The 25,353-nt window shown below is 41.5% G+C and overlaps 1 protein-coding gene across 3 annotated transcripts in view; it reads left to right on the top strand.

Annotated features, from left to right (window-relative positions):
• Nucleotides 1–8,140: 8,140 nt before the first annotated feature.
• FZD6 (frizzled class receptor 6) overlaps nt 8,141–25,353 on the top strand; it is a 35,962-nt gene continuing 18,749 nt past the window's right edge. The window contains exons 1-3 of one of the 3 annotated variants that reach the window (XM_060243347.1): nt 8,141–8,255; nt 9,288–9,646; nt 21,588–21,784. In XM_060243347.1, coding sequence (XP_060099330.1) covers nt 9,467–9,646; nt 21,588–21,784 — 377 coding nt within the window. In that variant the 5' untranslated portion in view covers nt 8,141–8,255; nt 9,288–9,466. Of the gene's footprint in view, nt 8,462–9,287; nt 9,647–21,587; nt 21,785–25,353 lie in introns of all 3 variants that reach the window. The other 2 variants (XM_060243349.1, XM_060243348.1) reach the window with 2 other exon arrangements.

Here is a 25,353-nt window from a genome sequence, read left to right as displayed (position 1 = left end):
ACTTGCACCTGCTGGAATGACCTTGGGTCAGCCATAGCTCTGGCAAAGGTTGTCTTTGAAAGGGCAGCTGCTCTGAGAGTCCTCTCAGCCCCACCCACCTCACAGGGTGTCTGTTTTGAGGAAGGAAGATAAAGGAGATTGAGAGCCGCTCTGAGACTCTGGGTGGAGGGCAGGATATAAATCCAATATCATAATCTTCTTCTAGGATGGGATATAAATCCAATATCATCATCATCTTCTTCTTCTTCTTCACCTCCTTTAAGGTAAAAGTCTTCTCAAGAAGGAAGGGCTTTCTCAGGACAAGCAGAGAAGCAGGAGGGAGTGACCAGGGGAAGAGGGATAGAAGGCCCCAGCTGAAGGACTTTAAGCTGGGAAGGAGCTGTGGCCATATAATATTTTAATTAAGAGCAGGGCTTTTTTTGAGCAGGAAGGCACAGGAATGCAGTTCTGGCTGGCTTGGTGTCAGGGGGTATGGCCTAATATACAAATGAGTTCCTGCTGGGCTTTTTCTACAAAAAAAGGCCCAAATTAAAATCAACCAAAATACCACACCACTGTATGGAAGTTTTTGAGCTCTCTAGATATCTTTATCAAACTAGCTTATTAAAAGGAATGGGAGAGAAAATGGTATTTTTTTCAGATCATGACCTTAAGACCCCTTGGTCATTTATAAATGGGTTGTTTTGCCCTGGTTCTGGAGTTATTGGGAAATACCCCTCTACTACCCCCACAACATTGTGGGGCTTCCATTTACCTCCAGAATCTTCTCTGGTGTGTGTGTGTGTGTTTTGCAATCCCTCCAAGAACTTCTCTGCTCTGATGTTTTGGGACAATGTGGCAAAACCAGACTGCTGATAAGAAAATACAGATCTTCCTGTTCTGCCCACTATATTGCCATATTCTTTGCCCCAGTCCTTCAGCAATGGCCATTTCTCCACCTGCTGCTGGAATGTTTTTTTTAAAAAATCTGGCAATTGGAATATTATTATAATATTGTAATAATTTGTCTATCATGTTCTCTGAATCCCCAGTTTTCATTTTTAAAAATCTCTTTCATTGTGGAGATACAAAGGGCTAAAAAAATTACTTTAAAAAATGAAAGTGAAGAACTCAGAGAATGTAACAGATGGTTATAACACTACGCCAATGGCTGATTTAGAAAAACAGAACCTGTGTTAGCATGGAAATGGCCAATGCAGGGGACTGGGTGGGGAAAATGTGGGGAATAACTATCACCTGGAAGTCCATTGCAGCTGCTCTAAATCAACAATCGTAGCAGTAAGGGGGAAAGCACTAAACCTGATACGTCTTTTTTCTTTCTAAATGGAATGCTCTGCCAACTCCAGTGGAGCTATGGTCAGGCTCTCCCGTGGCCTTCCAGGAACAAGAAACAAAAAAAGGAAAGCCAGTCAGCTGAAAACAAACACTAGAAGCTGATCATATGTCTCTAATGCCAAACAGAACATACAGGTCTTTTAAAAGGCATAGAGGACAAAATGTTTGTCTTTACATTGATACTGGATATTGATTTTAGTTGATGCCCTAAGTAAAGAGTAAATGGAAGACAAATTGAAATGACATAGACATCAAGCTCTAATTCTGACACGTTCATTGCCTTTGCTGTCCCTCCCTGAACCCAGGCTGACAATACTCAGATCCGAACTTGTTATTCTTTTAAACTGTTAAAAACATTTTCACTATTTTGCATATTAATTCACTGCCCACTCCCTATATTTAGGATTGCTAATTCCATTCCATACTCTTGTCTGATGAAGTGTGCTTTTAGCACACAAAAGCTCTCATTTTGAATAAAACTTTGTTGATCTTAAAGGTGCCAGTGGACTCCAACTTTTTTCTATTGCTTCAGACCAACACAGCTGCTCACCAGGCTCTATCTGAAATACTACCTAGTCAGCCTTTCTATATTCTTTTTTCTTCCTGTTGAAAAATCTCTTTTTATCAGTGGGATGCAAGCACTTTCAAACTACAGAAAGCATTTTGTGGCCACATTGATCCACTGCAAAATTCAAAACCAAAAGCCGTATAATGCCTTTTTTTAAGACCTACTGAAATAACATAACATGCAAGCTTTTGTGTTCTCCAGAACTCTTAATCAATCTAGATATTAAAAAACAAGGGTTGGGGACAGGACCAGATCTATGTTTTTCAAGGGGGGGGATTTAAAAATGGCACCCCTTTATGGGCCCATTCTACCTTATGGGCCCATATAATAGAATGGACTCCATATCCAATTTGGTGCCTCCCTGTGGTGGCGCCTGGGGCAAGCATTCCTCTCTGCCCCCCCCCAAAGATCCGGCCCTGGTTGGGTAGTGGCTTTACAAAAGATATTTCAGACCACAATCTTAAGGTTCTTTGTTTGCATCTTGTATATAATGCTCTGCCAACTTTAATGGACACAAGGTTGAACTAATATCAGGCTGGATTTTTGGGCTTCTGGGAACAAACAAAAAATGGAAGCCATTCAGTTGAAAACTTAAAAGCCAGAAGTTGGATTGTGAGGCACTCCAAAAGGATCTGTTGAGACTGGGCGAATGGGCGTCAACATGGCAGATGAGGTTCAATGTGGCCAAGTGCAAGGTAATGCACATTAGGGCCAAAAATCCTAACTATAAATACAAGTTGATGGGGTCTGAACTGGAAGAGACTGACCAAGAGAGAGATCTTGGGGTCATGGTAGATAACTCACTGAAAATGTCGAGACAGTGTGCAACTGCAATAAAAAAGGCCAATGCCATGCTGGGAATTATTAGGAAGGGAATTTAAAACAAATCCGTCAGTATCATAATGCCCCTGTATAAATCAATGATGCATCCTCATTTGGAGTACTGTGTACAATTCTGGTCACTACACCTCAAAAAAGATATTATAGCGCTGGAAAAAGTCCAGGAAAGGGCAACTAGAATGACTAAAAGGTTGGAACACTTTCCCTATGAAGAAAGGTTAAAACGCTTAGGGCTCTTCAGCTTGGAGAAACCTCAACTGAGGAGTGACATGAACTACTTTTCTCCCTTTCTCACAATACAAGAACTTGTGAGTACTCAATTAAATTGCTGAGCAATCAGGTTAGAATGGATAAAAGGAAGTACTTCTTCACCCAAAGGATGATTAACACTTGGAATTCACTGCCACAGGAGGTGGTGGCTACAAGCATAGCCAGCTTCAAGAGGGGATTAGATAAACATATGGATCAGAGGTCCATCAGTGGCTATTAGCCACAGTGTATTGTTGGAACTCTATGTCTGGGGCAAGTGATGCTCTGTATTCTTCGTATGAAGACTTCTAGTGTCCTGGCCCCACTGATGGACCTCCTGATGGCACCTGGTATTTTTGGCCACTGTGTGACACAGAGTGTTGGACTGGATGGGCCACTGGCCTGATCCAACATGACTTCTCTTATGTTCTTATGAAGTCAATCAGTTGGGTCTCTAATGTCAAACAGGATATTCCCTTCCAATTAAAGAAAGTTTAATTCACTGTTATTTTAACTTTTTAAGCAAACATTCATAGGTACTGCTCTGACCATTTAGTCTCAGTCTTTATTTTTTTGGCCTCTTTCTCTATCCCACTCTAGCTTGGGTTTTTGACCAGCCTGTCTTTGCTACTTATGTGAGGTTTATGAAATGCAACTGTTTGCCTTTTTGTGGTATATTATCCTGAGAGATGATAGAGGAATAGTAGGAGCAGAGGCACCCAGCTTGATCTGCATTTAAGCTACAGTGGCACAGTGATAACCCAGAACAGTATCACTGGCAGGTCAATAAACACAGAGCTATTGCAACTTGGCACCACAAAACCTAGAGAGAAGGTTACCCACTCTTCCATTGAGAATGCTTAGACTTTTGTTCAAAATATTTCAGTTCAATCAAGATACCTTAGTTCAAGAGTCCTGTTGCTGAGCCACATTCCTTTCTGACATCAACCCTTAATAAAAAAAACGCTTAAGCTTCATTTGTACCATTTCCTCGTCCTTTCTCCCACCTCCCACATCCCAGACTTAATTTGGAAACCTTTCTAGGACCCAGGACTTCTACCTTAGATGTTCTTCTCCACTTTAAAAAAAAATCCCCATCTGAAATAACTGCCCCCTCATATACACACATATACCCAGCAACCAGACCTTGAGACACTGTATTCTACTATATACCCTCCCTGACCTGGATAGCTCAAGTTAGCCTGATTTTGTTGGATCTCAAAAGCTAAGCAGGGTCAGCCCTGGTTTATGCAAGGAATATCAGGGTCATAACAAGGTGTAGGCCATGGCAAACCACCTCTGAATGCCTCTTGCCCTGAAAACGCCACGGAATCGCCATATGATGGCACTTTCCACCACCACCACATAACCCTGACTTCATCTCCCTCACTGTGTACTCTAAGATCTCAGACAAAGGCCTTTTTCAGCCCAGCTACCCAAAAGCCTTTTAGCTGGTCATGCCAGAGATTATACCTAGCCTTTGAGCTATAGGTCCTTGCCTTGAAGTCAGCATGATTTTTAATCATGTTCTTCAAAGTAAGGTACAATGGAAACAACTACTGCTTCAAATGTATAAACACGTCACAGCACTAATTCCTTATCTGTTCTAGCTAGACGAGGCATGTTAAAGGCATAATTACTACATTCCTAGCTCAACTGTAGCCACTAACAGCAGGGATGCAAAGAAGTACCATAAAATGTATACTATCCAAAGGTGCAATCAGAAATAAATGTCACCACTGTAATATACAAGAAGGACAAAACAGTAGGTTAATGTTCTTTTACTGAGCTCTCCATTGTATATACTATCTTTTGCTTTATCTACTTGACTTCTTCGTATTAGAGTTGTTTAAGTTGACTCAGCGCAAGCAGAGACTTGTGCCACTGCAGCAACAACATGGCTCTATTCCTGACAAGCAGAGCAAAAGAACAATATCTTTCTTGTGGTTCTGTGGCTCTGCAATTACCTTGCCTATAAACATTACAGTCCTCATTGTACTTAAGTGCAAAGGGCATACCCATACAGGTTTGCAAGACTGAGGCCCTGTGCATCCCGGAATGCCTTGAGAAGGACTCTGGCACCTAGTCTTCTTGTCTTGGCAGCATCATGTTCTCGTTGGAATGCAATGGACCTTTTCTTCCCATCACACAGTTCAGAATACTTTACCGGCAGTAATGAAGGGTTGTGAGGGTATTAAATAAAATTATGAGTATGCACATTTCATAAATTCAGTGTGGAAGTGCTGTAACTTGCCCACGGCTACACAGTGAGTCTGTGGTGAAACCGGTAGAGCAGCACAGCTTTGAATCCAATTTCAGTTCAGTGGTGCCAGATTCTGCACATACAATGTTTGTGCATGAATGTGGGAAATCCAAGGCTAAATTGATGTAATGTTGGATGGACTGCAGCAGCAACTGATTACACAGATGCAGAGTTAAGCAATGGCACCAGCCAGCATGGTCCAGCAAGCCTCAGATATAAAGGAATTTCTTAAATGCAAATTGCTAAATGGTCAGGAACTCTCAGCCTCAGGATATACCTACACAGCATTTATTTGTGTCTCAAATGGTTACCCAGTCTATCTAATCCAGCCAAACCACATACACCCAGCTCATAGCTCTCACGAATTACCTGGCTACCCATAAACCAGATGCTGGGAATTGCAGGCTTCATATGCACTATGCAATCCAGAAGGCAGAATGAGTGGTGCTGGTACACAAGACACTTTGCCACATTTACCTTCCTTTTTGGAGCACATCTTCCTGCACTGACAGTTGTATGCCAGGCTATAAAATGGAAGATCCTGCGCAGATATGTCTCTTCTGTTCTCTGTTTGCTGAAGGGACGCAGTAGTAGTCAACCTCATAAGCTTTGTTGTAAGGCAGGATAAAATGTTTAAAAATTACTCATGTTTGAAGATAACACAGTGCTAAGAGGACACATGCAAGATGTTCTTAATTGTATGAAAAAAAGCTTACAGAAATATGGCATCCTTATTTTAGAAAGACACACACAGACAAAAGCTTGATCCAATGCATGTTTTTTGAGTTCAGTCTATCACCTGTCTGGCATCCAAATCCACAGCAAAAGATGGGTTCACCTTGGCAGTTCCTTCATTAGAGTCTTCTCCTCCAAGGGAATGAGTGCAAAGATTATGTGGTTACCCACTCCACTCAGCATGGTGGGGCTCTACTTCCACGTGCCCTTTCTGAGGGGGAGCCTGGCAAGAACTGGCCCCTGGGCCCCAGAGTGGACTTTCTGCTAACCCCAGACAAACCTTTAAGTGCCCACAAAGGATTCTTGTTCACAGCAGCAGTTTCCTTTTTCAAATTGATACTTTTAACACTGTGACCCCCACAAGATTGCCATGCTGGCGGGCTCAGGTGCAGGAGGTGGCATTGCCAGGGTGGCTCCGGGCCACTGATGCAGGGAAGAGGGGTTGGGGAAACAGAGCCCTGCTTACCTGTCAGTGTGCAGCCACCCCTTCAGTCCTGGCTGAAGAGATGGGGTACCTGTTAGGAATCAGCACTGAGAGAGGTCAGGCATAGAGTGTGGACTTTGCTCTCCCTGTTAGGTGCCGGTGCCAAGTGCTCACCCAGTGGTGTTAAGTGCCCTCTCTGTGCTTTTCCTATCACCACAATGTCTCACTGCTTGTTCAAAATCTGCATGTCAGGGAGCTGGCAGCCATGCCACCAGCCCTGTCTCATGAGTTCTAGGTCATTCTGCTGGTGGGCCATGATTGGGTGCAGAAGAGGGAGGTGACTGGCCGCACCTTTAGTCCTTATCCTGAGCTGCTTGGAGACTCACAGGCATGGCCACAGCGGGTGGGGGGGTGCACTAGTTTTTTTACCTATAATGGGTACCTATGGGCTGTACCACTATTTTTAATGGCACAACTTTTCACCTGCTTTTTAATGGTGCAACATGGCGCCTGTTGTGGGGGGGGGGGGCTTCCTGAGATAAAAGGGCTTAGGGAGCCACTAACTGCACTCCTCCCAAATCATCAACATACACTCTGTCGCATAGCCACCATGGAGCTGCACCAGCACAAGAGAGTGATACAGCAGCGCTGGGTCTCTGTGCTGGCCTAACTGGCCCTTACGCTGGCGTATCACAGAGATATGCTGGCATACAGGTTAGTCTGCCCCCTGGCCTGAATCCATTCGCTCCCATTTTAGGATTGTACTGCAATTTACTTAAGAGTGTGGTGGGGGGTTCAGAGTTGTTTTCTGTTGTCCCAGAACTAACAGGATAAAATTAAATCGGAAGAGTTTTCGGCTAAACATTAGGAAGAACTTCCTGACAGAGCATTCCCTCAGTGGAACAGCTTCCTCAGGTGGTGGGTTCTCCTTCTGTGGAGGTTTTCAGAGGCTAGATGGGCATCTGACAGCAATACTGATTCGGTGAACTTAGGCAGACCATGAGTAGGAGGACAGGAAGGGTTGCATCAGTGCTTAGTTCTCATGACCCTTTCTTACATGCCCAGGGAAATGCTGATCACCACTTGGGGGACAGGCAGCATTTTTTCCCTCCAGGAGGTTTTTTGCCATCTTCTGGGCATGGAGCAGAGGTCACTTGGTGTGTGTGTATAGGGGGGGAGGCATTTGTGAGTTTCCTGCATTGTGCAAGGGGTTGGACTAGATAATCCTGGAGGTCCCTTCCAACTTTATGATTCTATCCCAGCCTCCTTCCATGGAGTCCAAGGTAGATACACTTTCCTTTCATTTTTTTCTCCTCCATAAGGTGCCTGCCTAAGCAAAGAGGGGAAAGTGATTGGCCAGTGAGCTTCATATTTGGAGGAAAATTTGAACTTAGGGTCTCCCAAGTCTAACCACTACAACACACTGCCTTTCAGACTGAAAAATTTGGAATGCCATTTCAGATTTTTTTTAAAAAGCCCTCAACGTGTACTTTATTTTGCTTTTTAAAAATTTAACAATATTCTTAGCCTACCTATCTTCCAATGAAGCATCTTGGCTCGTTTTTTGTTTTTTTTTGCCGCAGTAGCTTTAAATAAGGGGGACGAGAGAAAGGAAACAATCGGGGGTTTCAGCGGCTTCTCTTTCTTCTTTCGTGAGGGCGGAAGGTACGCCAGCACCGCCCCCCTCGCCAGTCTTTGAAATATCGCGCGATCCCCACGCCTCCTTCCCCTCTTGGCCGGGATAGGAAAACCCGCTTGCATCGGTGAGGAGAAGCGACCCGAAGTGAGTGGCGCCCTGAGGCAAGCCTGAGCGCAGCCGCCGCCGCTTCGCTGTTACTCAGGTGAGGAGGGCGTGGCTTTTGCGCCCGGCCCAGGCCTGTGCTTCGCTCCTTGTTGGCTTCTGTGGGGGGACTGCGGCCCCGGCTGCTTCCATGGGTGGAAGTCGCGTGGGAAAGAGGTTCTGCGCCTGTGCCCGCTCTTGGAGCGCCCCCCGAGCTTGTCTTTACTCGGAAGCCGCCCCTGTGAGGTCAGTAGGACTTATTTGCAAGTAAGTGTGAGCAAAAGAGCGGCCAGCGCGAGGGAGGGGGGACTAGAGGAAAACTTCTCAAAATCTTCCGCTCATCCAGTGCACACATTGTCCTTTGAAGGCAACAAAAGAAGAGGGGGTGGGGAGAGGGAGAGGTCTTTGATAGCATCTGGAAGGCCCCCTCTCCAGTCGTAGTCTTCAAAAGGAAGGCTGGGATTAGAAAACCGGTTCCAGTGCAGTGTGGAGGGAGCAGCCGTAGCTGCGAGGCTCCGGGAGCACCACAAGCCAAACATACCGAAACACCTGAAAGGGGGAGCGGGCGAGGAAAGAGGGTTGCTTGGCTTGGGATAAGAGGCTCTTGTGCCAAATGCTTGTTGTCAGGTTAATTGGTGTAGGCATTCTCTCTCCCCCCCCCCCCGCCCACCCGTGGTTGGTTTTTTTTTTGTGTGAGGGGGAGCAAGTTATGGAGAGCCGGTTCTGAAGGCAATACATGGGAACAGGTTGGCCTTCAGACTGTATGCTTCATTTTCTTATGTGAAGGGATGGTGGATGTTGGCTGAGTTGTTGGTATTTGCCGCTATTGGAAATGCCTACATCACATGTTATTTACCTGTTATTTACCTGTTTTTGGCTTGAAAATCATCATGCATCGTTCAAGCTTTTGCAGGTGATTCTGAGAACTTTGATATTAATTGAGCTGTCTCTGTCCGGTATGGCTGTGGAGAACTGATCTGGGTTCTTTTGCAGTGAAGGATGTAACTTTTCTATGTAATATTTGTAAAATTCTCTTAGTCCTCATAGCTGTTATCAATTGTAACTTTTTATTTTGTTCCTTTACATTTTTCAGCGGGGAGAAGCTTAACTTTCCAGTATGAAGAGAAGCAGTTAGTCCACAACTATTGGTGCTTTGTTGTTGTGTCTGAGATATGAAAATATGTTCATACTTTCACTGTGTTAGCCACTGTGAAACGGATATCACCTAGGAAAGACGGTGGTTATGTGCTGAAGTCAGAAAACTCTGGGAAGATGGCGATCTTTTTATATCTTCTGACTTGGAGTTTAATCTTAAAACTGACACATGGGAATAGCTTATTTACGTGTGAACCTATAACTATTCCAAGATGTTCTGGAATGGCCTATAATATGACATTTTTCCCAAATATAATGGATCATTATGATCAGGACACTGCAGATAAACACATGACGGTGAGTTGTTTTCTTCTTTTCTGAGATATTTACATGTTTATAAGCAGTTTACTGTGTAGTAAGTGGTCACACACAATTTGCTCTATTTTAATATTTGGGAGAAGATTGGTTATTTTCATCCTTCCATAAATTATTCAGATATGCTGTAGACATTAGATTTTTGAGGGGAATGTGTTGCTATCAGAATTAGATAAAGAAAATATTTTTGCTATAATTTGCTTGTAGGGTGTCTGCTTTGCTTTCAAAACATTCCAGTTGAATTTCTGGAATCTCTGGTGGAAGAACTGAGAAAAGCATGAACTTCATTTACTGCAGAGCTAGCTGCTGCCAGCTAGAGATGACTTGCTAGATTAGATGAACCAATGATCTAACATTAGAAAGAACTTAGCTCTTCTGGCACTTTTTTGAGATTTGAGAATTCCGCATGGGTAACCATGCTAGTCTGTTGCATCAAAATCAAACAAGAGTCCAGTGGTACTCAAGAAACAAACACGGTTCATTGCAGAATAAACTTAATGTGAGCTGAAGCTCACTTCATCACATACATATACATCAGTAAGGCTGATTAAGTTTTATTAAAGGTATATCTTGTCATATAAGTGCGTTTTATTAGTTTTTGTACTCTATTATATATTTTTTCCTAATAGAAAGTTTTGTAAAGGAATTCTTAACTCTTGTGGAAGGGATTTCTTAATACCTTGGTGAAATATTGATAGATTCAGGTGGGTAGTTATGTTGGTCTGAAGCAGCAGAACAAAGCTCAAGTACAGTGACACCTTTAAGACCAACACATTTTAATTCTGAGTGTAAGCTTTTGTGTGCACACACTTTCTCAGATCTGAACAGGACTTTTTTTCTGGCAGAATGGAGTTCTGGAACCTCTTCATGGAAACAAAATTCTAAAAAAAAATTTTAAATTAAATTCATGAGGCGCATTTGTGTGTTTCTCCTTCATTTCCTTCTGGGACCTCTTTTCCCAGAAAAGAAGCACTGTGAAGAAGTGTGTGTGCACATGAGAGCTTATACCTTGAATCAAACATTGTTGGTCTTAAAGGTGCCACTGGACTTAAACTTTGTTTTGGTGAAATACTGTTAACCATATATAGAGAAGGTGCCTCTGCAAGAACAAAAATGAATCTCAGAGCATTCTTTTGCTCTATCTTGTAATATAGTTGACAGGTCAGTGCATGTAGGAATGCTGAACAACTATGTTAAATGTGTTTGCAGAGGCAGCGTCTAAAGTTACAGTTTTAAACATATTTGTAGGCAGTTCTATTAAACTCATTGGGACTTATATTTTATAGCAGGCTATAAATATATTTACAGTGCAGTCTTAAGAACACTTTTCTGGAAGTAAGCCCCATTGAATAAACCTGCTTTGGATGACACTGTTAGATTGTTAATATATTACAGTGATAAAATAAGAAAGTAATAATATACCTTTTCTTTCTATTGTATCTTCATTCTGTGTAGTTTCTCATCGTATGCTGTTCATTGTGGAGAACAAATATTTCTCTGGAAATTGCACCCAATGTTTTTAGTTTAATGTCAGAAAAATTGCATAAGGCAAGGAGGGGCATCTTTCTTATAAGAACATAAGAAGAGCCCTGTTAGAACAGATCAGTGGTCTGTCTAGTCCAGTGTACTGTTTCAAACCTCTGTCAGCCAGCTACTCTGAAGGACCAAACAGAGCACAGACATGGTCAAAGCCTTCTACCCCCACATAGCACTGGTATGCAGAAGTTTGCTGTCTTCTGTACATATTTGGCTTCTTTATACAGAGATGTCAAAGAAGTGGGAGCTTCCCCAGGTAGCACCATCACCAGCATGCTCTGAATCTCTTTCTACTTCTAGTGGAAGCAGTTTGTTGAATTAGATAGAACTTTGGTTTGGTCCACCAAACACTTTCTGTGTTCTGTGTGATAGCACCATCCATTGGCAATGGGAATAGTGTTTGACATTCATCAAGTGATAATGTTTAGCATTTGTATAGTGCTTTTTTAATGTTCAAAGTGCTTTACGTTCATTTATCCTTTATTGCAGTACCATAAAACAGAGCAATATTATACACAGAGATTGCTAAGACTGTCTAGAAGGTGATTAAATCTGTACATGGAACCACTTGGTTAACAGCACACTCATAGTTATTCTACTTGATCTGTTTCCAAATGATTATTTACTGATGATGACAGTTTAAGAAAGGAGAAAAAGTTCCACTACGCACAGAAAGGTTACCTCTGTTCCTAGTCAGAGTACTGGCTCTAGCTCTTATAGTATGGGAATGGACAGAAGCAGACCTGGGGGGAAGTACAGTAGATCCAATCAGATGCCGAGGTTCTGTGTTTTCTGAGCATGTCTGTGTATTTGTTCTTGCCTGCAATGTGTTTTAACACACCTTCAGAGTCAGCTTTGTGTTATGCATGATTATGTAGATACTTTGAATGAATGCAAGTCCGATTGGTTTGGGTAATTCCATACTGCTAACAGTGTTAATCTGTAGAACTCTTTGCAGTTAGCAGAATGGAACCATGGAATATAACATGTTATATGTGCATTGGTAAGTTTCAGCCTTGGGGGTCATGAGGAATTGTAGTGGCAGGGAGGATTTGGAATTCATCTTTTCCCCTTCCCCTCCATATCTTCCTTTACAGGATTCTGTAAACTTGGAGGATTGAGTAGGCAGATAACTTCTCCTTTCCCTTTTTTGTTTAACTGGTGCTCAGCTGCTCTCAGCATTCCATTCCTTCTGTCTTCTGCAGGCAATTTTAAGGAAGCTTTTTTCTTGTTTAATTTATATATTTTTTTGCATACTTACATATGAGGAAACCCCTGTTGTAATGCCATCATGATCATAATGGGGACTTAGTATTGGAAGGAGTGATAAATAAGTGCTAAACTCCCTCTGCAAGCACATTGAATATTCCTCTCAGTGCAAGGAAAAATGACTTTTTTATACCCGATCTCTTTAATATTGCTTTGCTGGATGCACCTTCAACTGCTCTTTAGAGGGAAAAGCCAAGTTTGTTGCTGTGGGAGAGAAATCTTTTTGTATTGAGCCAATAGAGTGCCAGTCTATATGTTGCTGGGTAAAATGTTTTGCAAACTTACTTTATAGCTAGGTTTCTATTGAAGTAAATGTTCAAAACTACATCTTAAATAGGTAGTCATGGTAAATATAAATTTTACCTGAGTATCCTGAATTTCTTATGAAGGTGTGCTTAATGATTTTTTTCTAATCAGTTACACTCATAAATGTGTTTATCAAATCTTTCTACTTTCTATTAGAAAAGTGCTCTCTACCTGAAGGCCAGCAGAACATAGGTGTACTGTCAATTTGTGTAGGATAATAGTAAGTTTTGTATTTTTAAATTATTTTTTCTAAGGTCAGACAAAAAATTCATTTTTAAAAAGTTCTGGATAAGAAGTATCTTTGAGTGTAGCCATAGAATCAGGTAGGATTTCAACTGGACCTGTTATAGGATATAGGCTCTCAGTTTCACTTGCAATTTTTTTAAAAATAAAAGCATTCTACTTCCCATATTTGTCATCCTGTTCTGCCAACACACTCAGGGTGAGTGCATGAGGTTAGCCTAGGCTTGTAAGAAACCTGTAAGATAGTGACCTTGGCAAGTAACCCACTAAGTCTCATGGATGTGGATGGATTTGAATCCACATTTCCCTGATCCAGGTCTAACAGTCTATGTAATAAACCACACTGGCTATATAGGGTAACTTCCTTTAGGTCACTAGATTCAAAACCTAACTAACAAATTGTGCTACTAATAAGAGTTGCTTAACCTCTTAATTGGCAAACTACTTACCCAGCTAAATTTCAAAGCAGAACTATTAGTCCTGTTACCAAAAGGAGAGGCTTTGAAAAACTGGTTTGAGCATGGGCCTGGTGATGTTATATGTGTGTTTGGAAAAACACCCCCCCCACACACACACACATTCACTCCCTTTTTAGGGAGTGAATAGTACTAAGCTTGCAGAAGGTCAAAATCCAACAGTTTGTACATCTTATCTAGTTGTGGTAATGATAAAAATGTAGCACAGTTTTTACTGTTTCATCTGCAAACCAGTATTTTTTTTAATAATGTACTTTCACATCTCTTTCCATGTTCAGTGTCTGTCATTTCAGTTAGTACTGTATAATCAGTTCCCAGTTCTGCATTTTCCTACTACCCTATTCTCCTTCTTAGCCGTCAGCCTGTGGAAACATGACTTATCTTTCAATGCATCTAGTTTTTAGCTAATAGTAGTCCAGTGTTATGTAGCTACGATATTCTTAACTTTCTCCTGTTAGATCAGCTGTTGTAACAATAACATCTTAAGCTTGAATCAAGAAGTCACGTCTGAAATCCATGTTCAGATATTAGTTCAGACACCACACTGTCCGATTGCCCAACTTTGGTGCTTTTTTTAACTAATCTCCTGCCTCACTCCTCTCAAGTAAGTATTAACTGGTTCATTGTTACATTTAAACTGATGTAACCGTAGTAATCATTTATTTTTAAAGTCAGTTATGGTTGAACGTGACTGCAGTTAAGTCAGTTCAAACATATCATTGAACCATAAGTAATGAAGGGCTGTAAGGGAGAGCAAGAAGGAAAGGGAAGGTGGTGGGCAAGATGTTTTTCCTGGGAATGGGAGGAGGGAGCAGTATTTCTCTGACTTAACAGCCGGACAGGAGCATGTTTTCCTGTATGTGTGTTTGATTATTATCAGGAAATGTGGACTTTTCACTTTGTATACAGGAAAGTTTCCAGTTGGTCAGCTGGAAACAATATCACCTAGCAGAGCTGTATAACATGCCAAGGTAAAAGGAAGCTATGCCTATTTCCTGATGGTTCACTGTGTGTGTAAAACCTATATCTCCTGGGCATTTTGACTTTCAGTAGAAGGAAAAGATCTAGCATGAATAGAATACTTAATTAAATGTATGTTTACTTGAAAAAATGACTTCAGATATTAATAACCTATGGTATTTTCTGTATAAACCCACAGTTTAATTCCTCAGTGGTGGCAACTACTTAAGTGGGTAATAACATGATTGTAAGCTACCTTCTTAAGGAATAGGAGGTTTGACTGGTCAGCTGTCTCACAAAAGTTGTGGTATCTCCAAATGCTGAATGGGGTAGGCCCAATACAATACTGCAATACAATTCTCAGTTTGGAAAAAAAAAGCAAACTCTGAGTTATCATAGTAACATTGTTTTAGAAACTCAGAGTTATCATAGTAATAATGTCAAGTCTCTTCTGTTGACAAAAAAAAATACAATTTTATATAATCTAGTTACAACCTTTTCAGCTGTGGCTGAAGCCATGCTTACCATTGGGACACAATTTTAAATTACTTCCAACTTTTATATCACCTAGAATGCAAATTAATTTTCACAGTAGAATGCTCAAATTATACCAAGTTACACATTCTGATTGCATTAAGATTTTATTGTAGCATTTTAAATTTTACAAACACATTTCAGAAACTGAGTACAATCCTAAAAATCTGCTGGCAGGTTTTAGGATGAAAAATAAACCCCTATGCTGGCATAGTATCATTGCAAGACCAGCACAGTGCCATTCTGATAGAACACTAGTGACATTGTACTATAGAGATCGGTTTGGGGTGGCCCTGACAATGTGTTGAGTAAGGAGCAGGACTTAGTTCATCCCGCATCCTGACCCACCAGTAGAAGCATCATATGTCTAAATGGGAGGAAAGCATAGCTGTCTCCTGCTTCCTCTTATCTTTCCTACGTAAGTGTTACGGTGCTTTGAATTCCTGCTAACTTTGCAGCTCATCACAGCTTTCACACAGTGGTATATAAATGCCTGCCCAGGTACCCATATCTCAGGTTTTATGGCAGGGGTGTCAAACATGTGGAGGGCTCCTATCAGGCCCCCCGAGCAACCAGCTGTCATCTGTTTCCTTCTTCCTCTCTCTTGCTTCCTCCTGCATCACAGCTTGCTTTGCCAAGCTCTCTCAATCGCACAGTAAAGCTACTGAGCTAAGCCTCTTTTTTTCTATTAGCTGAGGCTCCTTCCCTCCTTATCCACTGGGGAAGGAAGGAAAGAGCCGAAGCTTCCTTTGTCCAGTTCCCTGGATCTCTTGGGAGAAATGCAAAGAAAGCACCTTTAAGACCAACAAGTGCTAAGATTTTAAACATGTTTTAAGTTCTTTTAAAACATCTTTAAATGTATTTGTCTGTGTCCTTTATAAAGTTTATATCTCTGCTACCTAATCTTAAATAGGTACACACATAGCCCAGCCCGACAAGATCTCATTTATGTCAAATTCAGTCCTCATAACAAATGAGTTTGACACCCCTGTTTTAGGGCATGTGGCTACTGTTCTAGCCTCATAATGTACAATGTAGTTTCTGGAGGAAAAGGAGCCTTGAAAATAAGAATGCTAGTAGCAGCCCCATTCATCTATCTTGCTTTCAGAGCTTTATTCTTTAGTCTGTGTCTTTGTTGATGGGGTTTGGGATTAATAGGTGTCTTCACCTCTGCTCACAAACGTCTTGGCTGTCTGTAGGATAGGGCTTCAGTGCAAGGGGGCTTACAGGGTCCTCTGCTGCTCTGATAGTTGTGCTCCTCTAGGGGTCTGGAAGGCAGTAAACTGTCCCTGTGGTGACCAGTCTCTGAACAGTGGGAGACACTTGGAAGGGAAGCAGGGAGTCCTGAGCCTTTCAGTGGGCAATTGATACAAAGGTCAGATGGTAGAGGTGAGCTACCTGAGAGTGGAAGAAAAGCCTCTTTTAGGCATGCAGGAACACCTAGGAGGGCAAAGCGGAATAGTGTCCACAGGCCAGAGCAGGCATGCTCCACCACAATGAAGAACCATGCAAGCCACTGGATGTGGTATAAAGCTAGGATTGCACTAGAGAATGCTGTCTTATTTAGTGCAAGAATAAGTGCAGAGGAAATAAACAACAAAGGCTTCTGAACTGGTTAGTAGCAGTAATCCGCCACATGAATGCAGGGGAAGTTTGACTGGATGGGTAAGGGCCATGTGAAATGAATTGAATTTTAAGTTGCCAGTCACTGTGAGCAGCCCATCACTGCACTGTCAGATACTGGCATATCTGGTAGGTTTCTACTGGTAGAGCTTGAACCTGGGATTTCGTGCATGCTGAACTTGTGCCAGTTCCACAGCACAGCGCTACAGTCTTCCCAGTTCAGTTGCATGTGGCTGCAGCAACAGAACCCAGCTCATTATTTCCTGTTGGAAAAGTTTACCAAAAATTCAGGATATTCTGAGATAAACAAATTGAAGTACCCTTTCTCTAAAAACCCAGTATACTATCCACATAACATCAGACGTGATCTACATTTTTTTTAAAGGAATACAAAATATGTTAATTTACAAACCAAGAGAGTGTGCCTCTGAGCAAGATAAGAACCAGATGGAACTGCTTTACTGTTGTGTAAATCTGTCATCTGGCAACAAATATTGAGAACAAATTGGAATTGGGAATGAGCTACAAAGAGTGGAACATTATGTTGATAATACTTCAGTGCCATGTAACAAAGGTGATGAAGATGTTGATGGCCTCAACACAGATTAAGAAAATCATGAGAGACCATAGGTAGGAAAAAGGCGTTTGTGTAACTATATCATATAAAAATAATGTACACATAAGAACTGGTAATTACCAACTCTCTTGTATACTGCTATCATATAAAGGCCTCTAGTTCAGATAGCTTTAAAAGGGGATTAAACAAATTCAGGAGCTGGTCCAGCCTTACTCAAATAGAATGCACATGACAGAAAATAAGTGCTGAAGAGCAACAGAAGGGGGGAGTCTTGGCTTCCTGGCCCTGTTTTGTCATAGTATAGTAGTTGGTGTTAATGCTAGATCTGACATTCTGTTGACTCTTGAGTTATTCCAACTCAAGCAATGGAAGGTCACACACAGTTTCAGTTTGACTTACCCCTTGAAGTTGTTTGGATGATGAAATAGAGGAGTCAAGAATGTTGTACGTTTCATGGGAGTGATAGTTGTAGTGGTGTCCAACCTTCAGGGTTTCTTTCACTATGAGAGGCTAGATCCATCAAGGTCTGTGTACCCTCCAGGATCTCAAAAGGAGCTGAGTATGCTTTTCCCACTGGCTGAATGTGAGGTTCTTAATGAGAGGAGGAGGAAATGGGTGCTTCAGCCCCTGCCTCTCTCAGTTCTGAAGCCTTGTAGGGCTCTTCTAGGGAGACAGCAATGGAGGCAGAATCAATCCACCAGCCTGACTGTAACCCCCTTCCTTCCCCCAAAGGGTCCAAGTGAGTAATTTCCTCACAGTTTCACAATGTTTGACATTATATAGGCAATGTTGTTGGTTTTTTTAGAGAGAGGGTTTTTCAGTGTGTTTAGGGTAGAATTCTGGAATTTGATGGATTATTTTTTTGCAGTAGAAAATAATGCTTAATTCACTTGCCTACAGTTCACTCGCAACAGTACCTTGGGCTCTTTCTGTAGAAGAGATGTGTTGCCAATGGAAAGCTCATAATTAGTCGAATGCAGTCATAACTTCCAGCCCCTACATATCAGCTAAAGAGTGGCAGCAGAAACATATATAATTGTGATTCATGATGTAGATACTGCAAAGCTTTTATCTTTAGTACAAGCAGAATTTTTTTTCACATGCTCAGTGCCTGATGAATTTCATATCTATGACATATTTCAGATTGGGACAGTCTACAAAAGAATCTAGAGAAACTGCCATCTTGGCAGAAGCTAGAATGTTTGCAGAAGAAACACTCCTTGGGTTTGTAATAAATGCTTACTTCAGAGGGTTCACTTTCTGAATGTTTGCAGCTGTGGAAATCATGCATTTCGGTGAACTTGTTCCAGTTGTGACATGTCTGCAGTCAACTCTTCCTTTCTAAAAATTAGAGCATTGAAATGTTCAAAATATTAGAGTTTGCATATTTATATAATTCCACATAGTATCATACATGACAGCGCTTTCATCATTGACAGGAATGGCAGACTTTTTTTGTGTGGATGTAATTGAATTTCTGCTGAAGAATCAGGTGGAGGTAATTTGAAACCACAAAAGTCTGTCATCTGACAGATAATATGGTGGACAGATTTTAACTGTGAAAGTAAACTATATTATATGAATTACTATTGGAGAATATACAAAGCCAAGGGTTGGATCCATGTACAAAAGGAATTGCGTGAAATAATGCAAAAAACTGGCTGGATGTAACCTACAATATTGTTCAGTAATAATATACAACCTTTTTTAAAAACAAAAAACTAATTACAGTTTTTAATGTACTGTGTCAGGGATGTAAACTAGCACCAAAATCTGGAAATTCCAGTTCTCCACTGAAATCAATAGGAATAGCTGTTTTCTAATTTAACAAAACAGAGAATGGCAAACCACTTTTCAAAAGTCGGCCCTCTGACCTTTTCTGAGTGCCTATGTCAGCCCCAGAGAGAAGCTGTGAGAAGTGCACACAGAAACAGCCACTAGTTCCAGATAGCCATAAGAAATGACTGCAAGCTAAGGATGAACCCTGAACAGGGGAAATGCTACCAGGGCAGTAATAGTCCTGGTTCAGTAGAGCAGAAGACAGCTGGTGCTGGGGTGTGGCAAATACCCTGAGCAACACTGGCAGACTACAGCAACAGATAGTGGTGTCTGGGTAGAAACTACAGCAGCGCTAGATATCACACAGTTGAGTGGTTGTGCACTGCCTTGAAGTAGCAGTTGGAAGAAAGTAAGAGGCAGAAGACCATACTATGGCATACCCTGTACTGTGGACTGGAGTGTGCCAGTCCTTCTTACTCAAATAGCATCTCATGGAAGCCCAGTGGTGATAGATTAACTCTAAGGAGAACCAGTTTTTCCACAGATCCAGGCTTTAGGTATAAACAGTGTAGACTGGCAGTACTCCTTGCCCAAGAAAATACCTGATCACTGGGCATATTGGATAGTGGACAAGACATTACTCCCACTTCCACTTTGGCCACGCTTCTTGAACTGACTTTCTTAGCCCAGTAAGCCAGGTAAATTCTCTTGGCTTGCAGGTCTCTTGCATGTGTGCCTCCATCTCTGCCTGTCCTATAGCCTCCTGGCAAAAGTGATCAGAGGACACTGAGCTTTCTGCTCCCACCATTATTGGTGCCAGCTCTCTGAGGAGTGCTTGTGTATCCTCTCACAAGTGGCCAGGCCAGGGTGTCTGAGGAATAGGTTTCACTTTCCTCCTTTTGCAAACAGTCCAGCCATCTTTCTATAGAAGTCAGTGGGACTCTTAATATTAGGAAATATTCAGAATATCCAGAACTATAAAATCCAGATTTGGAAATATAACTATTCCAAATACAGAATTCTGTGGTGACTTTGTGCATTTTCACTTTCTGTATCGTATAATTATAATGGTGCTGTGTGTATCTGATGAAGGGAGCTTTGACTTTCAGAAGGTTATACCCCAAAAAATCTTGCTGGTCTCCAAGGTGCTACTGGACTCTAATTAGCTCTTCTACTGCAGACCAACATGGCTACCCTCTGAAACAGTGCTTTATGTGAAACACAATAACAGTTAACAAAAGTACCTCCAAAGTTGTTGTTAGTGTTTTTTCTCATTCAAACATTGCTGTGGTAGGATACAAAGTCTTGGTTTTGAAAAATTGTATGATTTGGGTATTCCCTGGATCAGAGGTATGATGGGCAGAGCCCAGTCCTTTCAATGGGAATTAATCCACGTATTTCATTCTATTACTATCATAATAGTTTCTTAACTAATTCACCTTCTTCCAAACTGATTTTTTTAAAAAAATGCAGACTTGAAATAATTTAAATTTGTACAGCCAGCACAAAAGTGTGTAAATCATTTGTAAATCAGGTAGCCATATTGGACATTATATTATAACACCAGTATTATCTGTATTCCTAATATGAAGTAAATGTTTGTCCCTGGAATGATGTGCATAGCTCCTGCCCCACCCTAAAGTTGCTCACAAGACTGACAACATTGTCAATGTTACTTTTGTAAGATACTTTTGTTAGATACTTGAATCAGCAAATTTTCTGTGATACCTATGAGGCAGTCTCTCGGCATAAATGCAAAGCTTGCATGAGGTTAACTCAAGAAAATACTTCAGGTTTCATTATTATACTGTTTAAAAGGTACTCTAAGTTACTTTCACAGATAAAGCCAATCCATGGAAATACTCCAAAGTAGGATAATCAGTACTTCATACGCCTACAGCATGATAAACCACTTTTTACAGCATAATACTTAAATTATTGTTTTACTACATTTTCTTTGGGATCTACAGTGGTTCCTCATGAAGGCAACTTGTTTGTAGTAGCCATTGATCCTGCCCCACCCCTGTGCAAGTACCAGTCGTTTCCGACTCTGGGGTGACATCGCATCATGACGTTTTCACGGCAGACTTTTTTACGGGGTGGTTTGACATTGCCTTCCCCAGTCATCTACACTTTCTCCCCAGCAAGCTGGGTACTCATTTTACCAACACAATAATAGCAATTGCTTTAATGATGCAAAATGTCTGTGTTATGTCTGTATGAAACTAACTGGAATGAAATAACTATCTTCCTTTTTTGTCCAAACTCCTCATATATCTGTGTATTTTCAACCGTGATGCTCTCCATCAGTCCAGCATCACTTTGAACATTACTGTTCATTGGGTTGGGGGTGAAAACAGCAGTTAAGAGAAGGACTGTAACAATGCAGGCAGAGGGAAGGAATAGGAGAGGGAGTAATGGAAGGAGAAGGGGTGGGTCCAAACCTAAAATATTTACCCCAGACGTAATACTTCTGATTTGCAATACCTCTGATGTGCAACAAGCAAATGTCATTTCTGTATGAAAATAAATGTAGACTATGTTGACTAAAGTTAGCTTTGCTTTTAAGACGTTTTAAAATATTTTTTTAAATAAAAAATTTGTTTCCCCCCCCCAACAGCCATTTGCTCCTCTTTTGAAGATTCCATGCTCTCCTGATGTCCACACGTTTTTATGCAAAGCATTTGTACCTTCCTGCGTGGGAAAAAATCACGTGTTTTACCCATGTCGAAGTCTTTGTGAAAGAGTTTACTCAGACTGTAAAGAACTAATAGACACTTTTGGAATTATGTGGCCCAAGGAACTCGAATGTGACAGGTACATAGTTTTCCCATCATTTTTTCTTTTTTTTATAATACATTTTATTTAATTTTCTGATAATTTTTCAAAAAGTCATAACATAGTACAAATATAGATTTAGCTAACTTAAAATAAATTAAAATACAATCCTACATAAAATATATTGTGAACTATTGTACTGTTATAACATTCACTATTTTTTCTAAACCATTAACTTTTAGTGCTTCTTTTTATCAAAATTCAAAGTAACCAACTGGTTTTAAGGAAATAAGTAAACTATGAACCTGAAGGTTGAAAATCAGCCATCAAAGTGTTCAGTCTTTCTAGTTTGTTGTTGTTCAGTCACCCAGTTGAGTCCGACTCTTTGCGACCCTATGAACAAAGTCACGCCAGGCCCCTACTATCTTCCACCATCCTCTGAAGTCTGCTCAGATTCGTGTTTGTTACATCAGTAACGCTGTCCAGCCATCTCATCTTTTGCCATCCCCTTCTTCTTTTGCTTTCTGTCTTTCCTAGCATCAGGATCTTCTCCAGGGAGTGCTCCCTTCTCATTTGGTGGCCAAAGTATTTGAGCTTCAGCTTCAGCATCTGACCTTCCATGGAATAGTCTGGGTTGATTTCCCTTAGGACTGACTGATTTGATCTTCTTGCAGTCCAAGGACCTCTCAAGATTCTTCTCCAGCACCACAGCTCAAAAGCATCTGTTCTTCTGCGCTCAGCCTTCCTTATGGCCCAGCTCTCACAGCCATACATTACTACTGGGAATACCATCGCTTTGACTATACAGATTTTTGTTGGCAGAGTGGTGTCTCTACTTCTTATTATACTGCCCAGGTTCACCATAGCTGTCATCCCAAGGAGCAAACGTCTTTTAATTTCAAGGCTACAGTCACCATCTGCAGTGATCTTGGATCCCAGAAATGTGAAGTCTGTCACTACTTCCATGTCTTCCCCTTGTATTTGCCATGGTGTGATGGGGCTGGATGCCATGATCTGAGGTTTTTTTATGTTGAGTTTCAAGCCTACTTTTGTGTTCTCCTCTTTCACCCTCAACAAGAGGTTCTTTAGGTCCTCACTTTCTGCCATTAGAGTGTTGATGTTTTCTCAGGCAATCTTAATTCCTGCTTCTGCTTCATCCGGGCCAGCATTCCACAGGATGTACTCTGCATATAAATTAAATAAGCAGAGTGACAAATATACATCCTTGTCGAACTCCTTTTCCTATTCTAAACCAATCAGTTATTCCATATCCCATTCTGACCGCTGCTTCTTGACCCTTATACAGGTTTCTCAGGAGACGTGCGAGGTGGTCTGGTACTCCCATCTCTTTAAGGACTTGCCACAGTTTGTTGTGATCCACACAATCAAAGGCTTTAGCATGGTCAATGAAACAGGAATAGATGTTTTTTCTGATACTTCCATGCTTTCTCCATAATCCAGCGAATGTTGGCAATTCGATCTCTAGTTCCTCTACCTCTCTGAAACCCAGCTGGAACTTCTGGTAGTTCCCCATCTACGTACTGCTGAAACCTAGCTTGTAGGATCTTTAACATGATCTTGCTGGTATGTGAAATGAGTGCAATGGTGCGATAGTTTGAACATTCTTTGGCATTACCCTTCTTTGGGATTGGGATATAAACTGACCTTTTCCAAACCTATGGCCACTGTTGCATTTTCCAAATTTGTTGACATGTGTGCATCACTTTAACAGCATCATCTTTTAGGACTTTGAATAGCTCGACTCCGCTTGCTTTGTTGTTAGTAATGCTTTCTAAGGTCCATTTGACTTCACACTCCAGGATGTCTGGCTCGAGGTCAGCAATTTCACTGTCATGGTTGTCAAGGACATTGAGGTCCTTGTATAATTCTTCTGTGTATTCTTGCCACCTCTTCCTGATCTCTTCTGCTTCTGTTAGGTCCCTACCATTTTTGTCCTTTATCATGGCCATCTTTGCACGAAACGTTCCCTTGATTTCTCCAATTTTCTTGAAGAGATCTCTTATCCTTCCCGTTCTGTTATTTTTCTCTGTTGTTTTGCATTGTTCTTTCAGGAAGGCCTCCTTATCTCTCCTTGCTGTTCTCTCTGAAAATCTGCATTCAGTTGGGTGAATTTTTCCTGTTCACCTTTGCCTTTCGCTTTCCTTCTTTCCCCTGCTATTTGTAAAGGCTCATCAGACAGCCACTTTGCTTTCTTGCATTTCTTTTTTTTAGGATGGTACTGATTGCTGCCTTCTGTACAATGTCACGAACCTCTGTCCATAGTTCTTCTGGCACTCTGTCTATCAACTCTAGTTCCTTAAACCTATTCTTCACCTCCACTGTATATTCCTAAGGGATGTGATCAAGGTCAAACCTGAATGGCCTGATGGCTTCCCCAGTTTTCTTCAGTTTAAGCCTGAATTTTGCAATGAGTAGCTCATGATCTGAGCTGCAATCAGCTCCAGATCTTGTTTTTGCTGACTGTAAGGCACTTCTCCATCTTTGACTGCAGAGTATATAATCAGTCTGATTTTTGTGTTGCCCATCAGGTGATGTCCATGTGTAGAGTCACCTTTTAGGTTGTTGGAAGAGGGTGTTTGCTATGACCAGTTTGTTCTCTTGACAAAACTCTACTAGCCTTTGCCCAGCTTCATTTTGTTCTCCAAGGCCAAACTTGTCAGTTGTTCCGGTTGCCATTCGACTTCCTACTTTGGCATTCCAGTCCCTTATGATGAGGACATCTTTCTTTGGTGTTAATTCTAGAAGGTGTTGTAGATCTTCATAGAACTGGTCCACTTCAGTCTCTTCTTCATCAGTGGTTGGGGCATGGATTGCTGTGATATTGAATGGTTTTCCTTTGATACAGACCGAGATCATTCTGTCATTTTTGAGATTGTATCCCATTACTGCCTTCCTCACTCTCTTGTTAATATAAAGGGCACACCATTTCTTCTATGGGACTCTTGGCCACAATAATAGATGTAGTGATCCTCTGAGTTAAATTCACCCATTCCCGTCCATTTTAGTTCACTGATTCCCAAGATGTGGATGTTCAGTCTTGCCATCTCTCGTTTGAGTACATCCAGCTTACCTTGATTCATAGATCTTACATTCCACGTTCCAATGCAGTATTGTTCTTTGCAGCATCGGACTGTTCTTTCACTATCAGACACATCCACAACTGAGTGTCCTTTCAGCTTTGGCCCAGCCGCTTCACTCTTTCTGCGGTTACTTGGACTTGCCCTCCACTCTCCCCCAGTAGCATATTGGGCACCTTCAAACCTGAGGGGCTCATCCTCCAGCACCATATCTTTTAGCCTTTTGTTACTGTCCATGGGGTTTTCTTGGCAAGGATACTGGAGTGGTTTGCCATTTCCTTCTCCAGTGGATCACATTTTGTCTGGATTCTCAGCTGTGGCCTGTCCATCTTGGGTGGCCCTGCATGGCATAGCCCACAACCTCATTGAACTGTGTAAACCCTCTCATCACACCAAGGCAGCAATCCATGAGAGGGGATTCTGGTACAGGAAACCATCTTTCACATCATTTTTTCCTTGATGCTGCAAGCATTTCCATGTTATTAACAAAGTCTATTACTTCTTAGAAAT

This window comes from Heteronotia binoei, chromosome 7, assembly GCF_032191835.1.
Source record: "Heteronotia binoei isolate CCM8104 ecotype False Entrance Well chromosome 7, APGP_CSIRO_Hbin_v1, whole genome shotgun sequence".
Taxonomy (NCBI): Eukaryota; Metazoa; Chordata; class Lepidosauria; order Squamata; family Gekkonidae; genus Heteronotia; species Heteronotia binoei.
The sequence above is the reverse complement of the archived record's forward strand: the minus strand, read 5'-3'. Positions and strand labels throughout refer to the sequence as shown.